Below are 10,974 nucleotides of genomic sequence, written 5' to 3'. Positions count from 1 at the left end.
AAATGAGCTAATATATGCACAGTGCTCAGGACAGTGCCTGGCACCCAGTTAGCGCTCAGGGATGGCTGTCTCTGGCTGGGGTCCACCCTCCCCTTTTCTTCATCTGTCCATTCCGCCAGCCCAGGGTCCGCAGGAGGCCAGCAGCAGAGAAAGCCCAGGAAGTATGGCAGGAGGGCTTAGGGTAACCAGCAGGCTGAACCTCCAGACGCAGAGCTGGAAGTGGCAACCTGAGTCCGGACCCTGCTGGGGTCTAGAGGAGCAGCTTCCAGCGTCGCTGTTGTCCTTTTCCTGCCTTGCTGCCCGAGGTTCCCATCTGCCTTCAGAGCAGAAGAAGCTGGAAACAAAGCCTCTGCTTTCATTTCAGTCTGACGGGAGGGGAGGGCCACAAGGTATTTAAAATTCACAGAAACATTTGAATAGCTTAGAGAAAGAGGGTTGGGTTAGAGGGAGGAAAGGAGGGACAGGGGAAGGGGGCCACGGTTAGAGATTCGTCTCCAGTTGTCTGGGATGGTTTGTGAAGTCCTGGGGGACTGTGTGAGCTTCTGGGCTGGAAGCTGGCTGGTGCTGACTGGCTGCCACGTTTGGGACAGGAGAGATAAAGGGAGATGCTGCGCACAAACCTTTTAATGATGTGGTCTTGGTGGGGTCTATTCAGGGAGGGGGCTCCTGGGAGGTGCTTCCCTGAACCGCAGCCCCAACACTTGGGCCACCATGTCCCCTTTCCCTCTGGGTGACCCGGGATCTGCAGGACCCTCACTCCCTTTAGGGCTCTGTAAGGCCCCTTCTCAGTGCTTAGAGCCCGATCTTCTGCTGTGCTGAGGCCTGGAGTGGGACCATCTGCTTCTGCTTCTCTTGCTGCTGTCGCCTTGGTTTTCCTCTAGTCCTGGGGGGCGAGAGAACGGCACCTTGGGTGTGCAGCCTCCAGGCCCTGGGCTGGGAGCTGGGGCCTCTGCACTCCGCTGTGCCCAGCTACCAGGGCCCAGCCGCAAACATCTGCCACTCCCCTGGAGCCAGGAGCCCCAGGAAAGGCTGCAGGAGGCTTAGCCCACTGGGGAAGCAGACGAAGAGCCCTGGCCTGGAAGAGGATGCCTGGTTTGAGGTCCAGCACCCTGAAGCCTGGATGCAGGACCTGGGGGAAGCCCGTGCTCCCCTCTGGGCGGGGTCCCACCTGTTTTCCAGGTCTTGCACAGTGTCTGGCAGTGGCTGGCCCAGAGTCTCCGGCAGGAGGGCAGTGGCAGCGCTGGCAATCACAGGGACAATGCCGTAGATGAAGAGAGGCACAGAGTGGTAGAGGTCGGCTGTCAGGCTCACCAGTGGGCTCACGATGCTGCCTACTCGTGCCATGGTGCTGCCTATTCCCAAGCCTGTCTGCCTGTGGGGCCCAAGGTGGGAGGTACTGGTTAGTCTTCTGGCATGAATGCTAAGGTGTTAGCTGAATCTGGAGCCAGAGAAGCTCAGGACAAGCCTCAGCACAAGTCTTAGGACACCCCCTGGTGCCTCCTCTGTTCCCCATTTGATCAGCAAACCAATTTGGCATTTGTTTTGGAGATTTAAAAAAAAAGTTTGGAAAGCCCTCTGGCCAGAGTCAGACAACTGAATTTTGCCTCTGTCCTTAATTTGCTGTGTGACCTTGGGCAAGTTCCTTTTCCTCTTGGGTCTTGTTTCCTGAGCTGTCAAATTAGACAGGTGAGTTAGGCCATTGGTTCTCTGGTCACCTTGTGGGCTTTGAGCACCAGTTGCACACCGACCCATTGGGTTAGAACCCCCTAGGTGAAAGCACCTGGAATCTGCATGTCAAGAATATGTTCAGACCTTTCTCTATGAGAGTAGAAGTCAAAAACATTAACTCAGGAGACAAATCACTTGGGGTTCAAATCTAAGCTTCCTCACTTACAAGCTGTGTGACCTTGGGCAAGTCACTTAACCTTTTTGTGGCTCAGTTTAATAATCATATAACTACCTCACAGGCTTGTTATAGGATGAAATGAGTTGATTTTTGGAAAAAGCTCAAGACAGTGCCTGGCATATAGCAAGTGCTTTATAGTAAAATTCTTGGCCCTGAAATTCCATGAAGACCCAGAACAGTAACCATGACCCCTCAGGGTCCTCATTTGAACCCAGGGAAGCTTAGGGAATTCTAACCTAGGGAAGCCTGGCATTTCTTTGACATCTCATATGAATTTTGCATCCTGTTCTTAAAATAGACATGTGTTCCTTGTTTCTGAATGCAAAAAACCCTCTCCCCCCAGTCAAAAAAACTATGTTTATCCATGCAACTATTCAGTACCACCAATATTAATTGTGGCTCTTGTGATAGAAAATTACTTTCATGCTTGTGGTCTTTGATTTCAGACATACCACTTGGCTTATAGATGGAGTTTAGATTTGGTGGCCGCTTCTAACTTGTGCTTTGGAGATCAAGGGAGGATTTCAATTAATTGCCTCTGAGATGAATCATCTTGGCTCCCAACCGTGCCCCTGTTGGTGGCTCCTGAGATCTCCTTGGGTCAGGTAAAGGCTTAGTGGGCAGCCACATCTGTGTCAGCCACGAGGTGTATGCTGAGTGACTGATAGGCACCTTGCATGGAAAGGTGTAGGGAGGGGGCTTTGGGCTGGGGCGTACTGGACCATGCTTTGGGGCCTGACCTGTAGGGGGCAGAATGTCATGCTCCCAAACCCCTCCTATTAGGCTCCCACTCACCGGATGACTGTGGGGTACAGCTCCCCAGTGTACAGGAAGATGCAGTTGAAAGAGGCAGCTAGGCAGCCCTTCCCCAGCACAGCAAGGGAGGTTCGGACAATGGACTGATCTAGAGGGAAAGGAGGGGGTCAGTGGGAGCTCGGGAGTAGAGGCTGGGAAGTTGGACCATGTCTGGGGATGGGGCCAAGGCTGAGGGCCCAAAGCGCTCATGGTGCTCACCCTGGGGTACCACCCCATTGACCAGGATGCAGATGCCCGCCAGCAGCAGTGAGGCCATCTGTGCAGGCCGGCGGCCCAGAGAGTTGATGACAAGGAAGCTCACAAACTTGGCAGGCAGGTCCACGGCACCAAAGATCACCTGGATCAGGTAGATGCTGACCCCAAAGCTCTGCAGGTCCATGACCAGCCCGTAGTAGGCAAAGCTAGTGGCAAACCTAGTGGGGAGGGATGAGGGGTGTGGAGTTTGTTAGGAAAGCTTAAAGGTGGGGTGCTCATTCAAAATAGGGGTGAGCTGTACTGGATAACCTGCTAAAGAAGCTGGAATCTGCCTTGGCTAATATTTCTTCAGTTTAAGTATTGGGGTAGTCCTCCAACACCCCAAACTTCTATCTTCTGATGACTAATGTCCCCAGTGTGTTAGGGAATTTTCACTTAGTTGCCATGTAGGATTTACATACTTTTAGTCTTTATCTTATTTGTTGATATTGAGTGGAGGGCAGGTGGATATCGAAGCCACATCTTTAGGGTCAACCTATGGGAGAGGCCAGAGCCTTCGAGGATCTGTCCGTGGTCCTGAGATGGGTGCTGGGCTTCCTAAAATACTAAGCACCCACAAGATGAAGCTCAGGTAATTGAACAGAACCCACAACCTGGAGTAAGTCCCAAATGGAGTCAAAGAAATCGCTGGTAGGTTTGTTCCTTCTGCCCGTGCTCCTCCTGCCTGTCGCAGGAGTGCTGCGGTGATGGGGTCAGGAATGCAGCACATAAGGGCAACTGGATGTTGCAACTGGAAAGAAACATTTTTGGCTGATATCAGCCTTGGCCAAAGTCAACTTTTGGAGCTGAACTTTAGGCATCTTACTGCCTGTGCCTGTGTTTCTGGCAGACACCACAAGGCCAGTAAAATCTCCAAATGTTTTGCAAACCAGACTGGTGCCTGCCTTCACTCTGTACGTCAAGGGCCACTGATCCTGTTGAGGTGTTTCAATACTGGATCAGGTCTGATAAAAGGAGAAAAAGATGGAGAGACTGGTGCCCAGTTTGGGGACTGGAACTGAATGGAGGCTGGAGTTTCATCTGCTTCTTCAAGACTCCCTGGTGGACGATTATCGCCTCGCAGGGCAGGTCTGTTGTCTTTTCCTCCCTCCTGTCTGGCTTCTTCCATACACTGTATCCACTCTCTCCCTGACCAGCCTTTTGTCTCTTGGCCTGTCTGTCTGTCTGTGTTTCCGTCAGTCTGTCAGGGCCTACCACAGCATGGAGAGGCAGAGGAAGAGTCGGCGAAGGGCAGGGCAGCGCAGCAGCTCCATGGCTGAGGCCTGGCCATTGCCCATGGTCAGCTCCTTCTGCAGACTGGCCCGGAGCACCTGCCAGGACGGACAGGGCTCAGGGCCTGGGCTCCCGCAGGACCTCCTCCCAGCCTAGCCCCTTTCTCAGGGAAGCCCTCGGGTCCTGGGACCTGAGCTCTGGGTTTGGGGATGGAGCCCTGGTGGGTGGCATGGGAGGCCCTGGAGGGGTCTCACCTCCATATTTAGCTTGGCCCCCTCTTTCTGCTTCCCATTGATCCAGGCCACTCTCTGCAGGGCCTTCAGGGTGAGGTCTACTCTCCCAGAGGAGGAGTGCCAACGGGCTGACTCAATGAAGAACCTGGAAATGGGGGGGAGGGGGTCCGGGTGCTGACAGGGCTTCGGTTCCGGTCAGCTGGCCTGGGGTGGGGCTGGGGGCTGGGCTTTCCAGGGACCTGCAGTGAGACTTTATTTAAGGCCAGGAACCCAGGGACTTGGCCAAATCCCTCTCTCTAGGACCACAGAGCAGTGCCCAGCTTGGTGACGGCTCATGTCCCAGCCCAAGAGCTCAGCTTTTGGGTGCTGGATGAAGGGAGAAGTTTAGGCAGGGTGAAGAACTGGGGGAAGCCGGAGAACTAGGCGCCCTGGGGCAAATCCTTCCTCCCACAGCCTCTATTTCCCCATCTGTCACACTGAGGCACTGGCCTGGGTTTGAGCTTTTCGCTTTGACCTTCTCTGATTCTGTGAGGTAGTGTGTGCATCAAGATCTGGGAGATGTCTTGTCCCCTGCAGCCCCCTGGGCTCCTGTGGCACGCCCACCCACCCTGGGTCCCACTCACCAGGAGTAGATGAAGGCGGCAAAAAAGGGCGCAGAGACCATCAGCTGCAGATGGCGCCAGTGGGGCATGGCATAGGCCACACCGGCCAGGATAAACTGGCCCAGGCTGTAGACATAGCCCATCAGGGTGCCCACCAAAGCCCGCGTATGGATGGGCATCCACTCCATATCTAGAAGGAGGGGTAGAACAGGGTGGTGGTACAACTTACTGGGCTGCCAGGCGGTAGGGACCCCTGGGGCAGGCAAAGACCCCTCCCTCCACCCAAACTTCAGTCTGCCCCTAGGCTCAGTGGAAGATGCATCAAATGTGGTTGGGTGCCATGGCAGTGGAAGTGGGGGACTTCCGGTGGAGGTGGGGATGGGGAGGCGGCTTCAGAATCCCCAGGAATGGGCTCTTCCCCTCCACTGCTATGTCTCTGCTCCTCCCCAGTCTACTCTTCTGGCTTGGGCCCCCTTTCCCTTCAGAGCATCTTTGACCACTTGAGCCATCCTCAACAATGGCCATTCCTCTGGTCTTCCTCAGCCTGGGCTGGATTTAGTGGCCAGAGCAGCTCGGACCTGGTGGCGACCTTTCTGCTTCCTGGAGAGGCAGGTAGGATGGGACCACCTTTCCGCTGCGGTGTGAAGAGGACCTGATCCGGTTCCTGGGGCAGCAGCTCGGAAACTAAGGGCTTCCCAGCCGGATTCTAGGTGTCCTGCCCTGGCCCTGGCTCAGTCCTGGGTAATTCTTTTAGTCCATAGAATCCCAAATCCTTAGATACCCTGTTGGGCTTGAGGGATGACCCTCCTGGGATGACCTTTCCCTTCTCTCCACCTCAGGGTCCTCATCTGAGGACCAGGGGAAGGGAGGTGATCTGTGAGAGGGTACACATTGATGGCTCGTGGAGAGATCGTGCTCGGTCCACAGAAGGTCAGCATGATGCTGGCTTGCCCATGTTAAAAATATTAGATCAGTTGCCACCCTTAAAAAGCTGGGATATTTTACATTAATAAAAACGAGTGCAGAAGGTCCAATAGCCCTGAACCTCCTGGCGGGAGCCGCTAAGTGTCTTTGGCCCCTCTGGATGGGGTGGGACTCTCCTTTGGATATAGTCCTCACCACTCCCTAGTGCTTCTTGCACCTGGTCTCCTTCAGTCATTTATGGAGCCTGCCTGGCCCTGAAAATGGAGTTTGCCCATGAGGGGTCAGGATGGCTTGGGCCTGAGAAAGAGGCTGTTCTGTTGGCTGGAAGGGAAGACCCAAAGGAGAGGCCAAGGGCAGGCAGGACGCAGGGAGGGCGGGCCGGGAGAGGCTGGAAACAGGCTGCTAGGTTGGGTGGTCTGCGGGGAGTAGGAGGGGACCCGCCTGCCCCCAGGCATCCCTTACTCAGTGTCATGGTGTTGAGGGCAATGCCAGACATGGACATGCCTGTGAGGAACCGGAAGGCACAGTAGACGGAGAAGTTGGGAGCAAAGGCTGTGCAGCTTCCTGACACAGCTGCCTGCAGGTAGTTCAAGATCAGCAGCTTCCGGCGGCCCAGCCTGTGGGGAGAGGAAGCCCAGCAGCAGGAGTCCTGAGGACTGTGGGGGGCCAGCTGGGCAGAGCCGGAGGAGCACCTGCCCTGGGTGAGGTTGTCAGGTGGGGGTCTCTGGAGGACTGGGCAGATCTTGAGGCTGGTGCTGTGGGTCCTCAGTCCAGACCCAGCTGGGGATGCCGACCTTCCACCCAGCTCCCCCGAGCCCAAGCGAGGAGCCCCCGCCCCAGCCGGGCCCCTTGGCCCTACTCAGGACTGACCTGTCTGCCAGGTACCCGAACACAATGGCTCCGACAAGCACCCCCACCATGTACAGGGACTGAGCCAGATGGTGTAAGGCCCTGTGAGAGCAGACGAGGTCCCACTGCGAGGAGGGGAGGCAAAGGTCAGATGGCGATGAGCCTGGGCGCAGGGACGCTCCTTCCCCTCCTCTGGGTGGCCCCCTGAGGTCTGTGTCGCCCTAATCCCGACACTTCCCCTTGCTGTCTGCCTCCCTGGCCTCAGTAGCTGAGAGACTTTTTTTGACTCTGCAACTACCAGGAGCGCCTCTCCCACAAAGGCCCCCATCTTGAACCCCTTTCTCCATCTTCCCATCTTGGCCTCTGGTGAGTCTGAGACAGTCTGTCCCAGAGGACAAGGCATAGCCGACACGGTGCATGGAGCAGGGAGCCGCAGGCGCCTCACCTCAGTCACGATGGTGGAGGAGAAGGTGCTGTTGTCGTAGACCCAGCCGTCGATGCAGGGCTCTGTGGCCCCTGTGCTGTTGGCCTCAGTGCCATTGGGAAAGGGCAGTCCCTCCTGGGGGGAGGTGAAGCGGACGCAGGACTTGGGCAGTCCCTGCCTGTCCCTGGGCAGCCAGGCCTCCAGCTCCCCGTCCTTGCTGAGGTTGGCGTCGGCAGGCGGGCGGCAGTGGTGGGTGGGGATGGCGGCCGTGAAGTTCTGCATGGTGTTGTGGGAGGCCATCAGGAGCAGAGGGAGGATCACCAGGGTGACCTGGATCTGCTGGAAGCGGCCGACACCCCCCACCTGCTTCAGGAGGTCATTGAAGGCCATGAGGTCAAGCCTGGCTGAGCGGCTGGGGACCAAGGACTTCCAGTCCCAGGACCTCTGTCTGTGTCTCTCTGCCTGCTGCCCTTCGCTGGAGGAGAGGGGCTGCTGCTGTTTCCGCAGCTGAGTGGTTCCCAGAGCTGGTCTGGGCTGGCTCTGCAGGAGGACAGCAGCCGGCCGACTGCCCCTCCTTCCCTCTGTCCGAGTCTGTCCCTCCCTTCCCTGTGGGGGGAGAGGGGACTCGGCTTTCAGGGTCTGCTGTAGCCCTGACCCCTACGTGGGTAGTATTTAATCCTTGGCCTGGAGGGAATGAGTTAAAGTGTGACTTGGTATCAGAAGGATTAACCCTCGGGGTGTCCTTGTGTCAGTGGAATTTCTCCAAGTGGGAATAAAGGGCAGGGAGAGTGGCCTGGAGCGGGGGTGGTGGCAGTAGGGTGGGAGGGCCACATCTGGGCATGTGGGGTAGGAGGGGGCAGAGTGGGGTCCTTCTGTCTTCCTTTCAGAGAGAAGCCTGGCCTCTGGGAAGTGCAGTGGTCTCTGGAGGGGCTTCTGCCTTTTTTAGTGGGCAGGATCCAAACAGTCTGTCTTTGGGAAGGGTTGCAGAGAAAATACAGGACGCCCTGTTCAGTTGAATTTCAGATCAACAAACAAATATTATTTTAATGAAAGTATGTCCCTAATATTACATGGGACATGCATCTACTAAAAAGTTATTCATTGGTCTGAAATTCAAATTTAATGGGGCATCCTGTATTCCTATTTGCTGAAGATGGCCACCCTGGTCTTCGGTCTTCTGGGGACAGCTCACCGCTTACAGGACCATGGCCTTCGTCAATAGGAAGAAACAAGATGAGAGGCAGCTTTTGAGGGAGAGGGACCTGAGGCCAACCCCTTGTGTGATGGGGATCGGCCGTCCCAGGGTCTCAGCCCTCGTCTTCTTGCTTACCCTGAGTTAAAGTTTTCCCTTTGTCTTGTTGTGTTCTGTACATACGCTTTTTTTTTCTCTCAGTGAGCATGAACTTAGTTTATTTTTAGCCCCAACCCTAAGACAATCACTTGATTTCCTCCAGTAGTTTGACGCCTGGGTCCTGGTTGCTCAGGATCAGAGTAGTGGGCGTGCTGACTGGATGGGTTCCTAAGGGATCTGATTGGTTGCATCGGGGGTTGCAGCTTCTGGCTTTTAATTTGCACAGTATATATTATAGAAAATGGTTCTGGAGACAGTTTATTTGAATCTAAATCCTCACTCCACACTTACTGGCTGTGGAACCAGGGGCAAGTTGCTAAACTCTATCTCAGTGTCATCATTTGCAAGATGGGGATAGTAGTTGGGGCTGCTTCATGCGGTTGCTGGACGGTTAAATGAGTGGACACCACGAAGGTCCTCCAGCAGCCCTGCCCCGCAGTGCAGTGACTGCAAGCTGTTCTTTTTTGTACAAAGGTGAGACTATCACACTGATTTTAGAGAGAAAATATATCTAAGTGAAACTTACCCTAAGAACAGGGATTCTCCTCTGGGAGGGATTTTGTCCCCCCAGGGGATGTTTAGCAATATGTAGTGACACGTTTGGCTGTCCCTATTGGGCAGTACTATTGGCACCTGGTGGGTACAGTCTGGGGGCACTGCCGAACATCCTGCAGTGCACAGGATGGCCCCTATAACCAGGAACTTTCTGGGTCCAAAACGTCAGTAGTTCTAAGGTTGAGAAACCCTCCCCTAAAAGATGTCTCAGCCTTATTTCACGTAGTGACCAATCCCGTACCTGCCTGGCGGATAGTATTGCAGTCCTCCAGATGATTCCTACCAACGGATTTCTAAGAATCCCCATGCTCATCTGAGTGGGGAAAATGTCTGCAGGGTGAGGACGAGGATTCCTCCTCCACGCTCTGCCTGAGGACAGCACAGTCGCCTGGGCTCCGAAGCGCTGCAGCTCTTTCTCCGGTCAGGCCTCCCCAGCCAGTTTTGCCACTGGAATGGCTGAATCAGGATCCCGATCTTCCGGCTTCCTGTGTCCAGGCCAACACTCTTCAGCACGTTGGAGCTCGATTAGTGAGTTTTGGTTACCGTGTTCGACTCTCCCGTGCCCTTTGTGGTGTGTTTCCTTTTGGGGTCTCTGGCTGCCCCTCTGTAATCCGCCTCCTATTGACTGTCCCCCCACGCCACTTCAACAGATATTTTGGCATATGGCTGATCAAGATGAAGGGTCAGGGCTCCCCGGTTTTAGTCAGTACCCCAGGCCCTGTATGAATCAGCTGATGCAAACAGCCGTGAAGGGAAGGAGCACTTCTCAGTTCTTCTGGGCGCAGTTCCCAGGTCTTGTTGTTGAGGGGAAGCAGTTTGACTTCTGGCTTCTTTGGTAAGGACTCAAGGCGCCCTGTTGTCATTGCGCAGTTTACACAAACTACACTTTTGTGCATTAAGTTGGGAGGGTGTTTATTATCTATCGAGGCCCTGGGACACTTGAGGTCTTACACTGGTTCAAAACCTTCTTAACTGCCGCTCTAGAGGTGTGGAATGCCCAGCTAAAGAGGTCTTGGAGATCATTCTGTACAGAAGAGAACAGGGTAGGACAAGCGAGGGGTGTGCCTCAGTCCAGCCTCCCTCCTCCCACCCAGTGTTGGTTCAGAGCTGGAACCCAGTGGGTGTCCAGATGCCTAACAACATTCTCCAGGCCAAGGTACATAACAGCCTTGTGGCCTGGGGATGTGAAGACAGCTGGACAAATAGCGTGGGGTTCTGGGGCCAGCCTCCTGCTAGGACTTGGTGCCTTCATAGGGGAGAGGGTGGAAGGGTGAGGGCAGCAGGGGAGACAGTGGGCCCCTACAAGCACCCCTGTTTCTGAGCCTGGGCCCACCCTCACCTTGGAGAAGAGCACCCTCCCTGAGCCATATCCAAGGCAGACTGAGTCTGGAAAAGGCTCAGTTAGAGACTCCAGAGACTAAATTATGGTTGGCTTCTGGGGTCATCTGGTTAGCAAAGGGATCCACCAGCCTTCCAGATCATGGAGAGTTTCTAGATGGAAACGATCCCATGGCAAATGATTTGTAGAGTCAGGAACCATTCTGGGTTATTAAATACTCGGAGTTGGACTCCCTGTGCTGACTGAAATGTGGACTTAAGATCTGGCCATGCTCACTGAGAAGGGGTCAAATCCAGAGACTGCTGATTGGTCAAAAGCCACAGAACCACATGCCATCAAAACTTCTCTTTGTACAGATAAGGAAACCAAGGCCCAGAGCAGGCAAGGGATTTGCTCATGATTACTCAGCAAGCAAATCTAGAACTCAGCCCTCTTGATTCCATTGCTCTTTCTACCATGCTAACTGCCATCCCATGTTCCAGATTTTCTGAGACATCCAGATTTTGTT

General features: G+C 54.7%; 1 protein-coding gene across 1 annotated transcript; it reads right to left on the bottom strand.

The window, feature by feature from the left end:
* Positions 1 to 606: 606 nt before the first annotated feature.
* Positions 607 to 7,878, bottom strand: SLC22A6 (solute carrier family 22 member 6). Its single transcript, XM_036926428.2, has 10 exons — positions 7,243 to 7,878; positions 6,819 to 6,922; positions 6,411 to 6,565; positions 5,046 to 5,214; positions 4,444 to 4,567; positions 4,172 to 4,287; positions 2,921 to 3,135; positions 2,702 to 2,810; positions 1,169 to 1,372; positions 607 to 883 (listed from the first exon to the last, which is right to left on the bottom strand). The coding sequence occupies exons 1-10, from the start codon at positions 7,609 to 7,611 to the stop codon at positions 793 to 795; spliced, it is 1,656 nt and encodes a 551-aa protein (XP_036782323.1). The 5' UTR covers positions 7,612 to 7,878; the 3' UTR covers positions 607 to 792.
* Positions 7,879 to 10,974: the final 3,096 nt, after the last annotated feature.

Source organism: Manis pentadactyla, chromosome 9 (assembly GCF_030020395.1).
Source record: "Manis pentadactyla isolate mManPen7 chromosome 9, mManPen7.hap1, whole genome shotgun sequence".
Taxonomy (NCBI): Eukaryota; Metazoa; Chordata; class Mammalia; order Pholidota; family Manidae; genus Manis; species Manis pentadactyla.
This window is presented reverse-complemented; position numbering and strand designations above follow the sequence as displayed.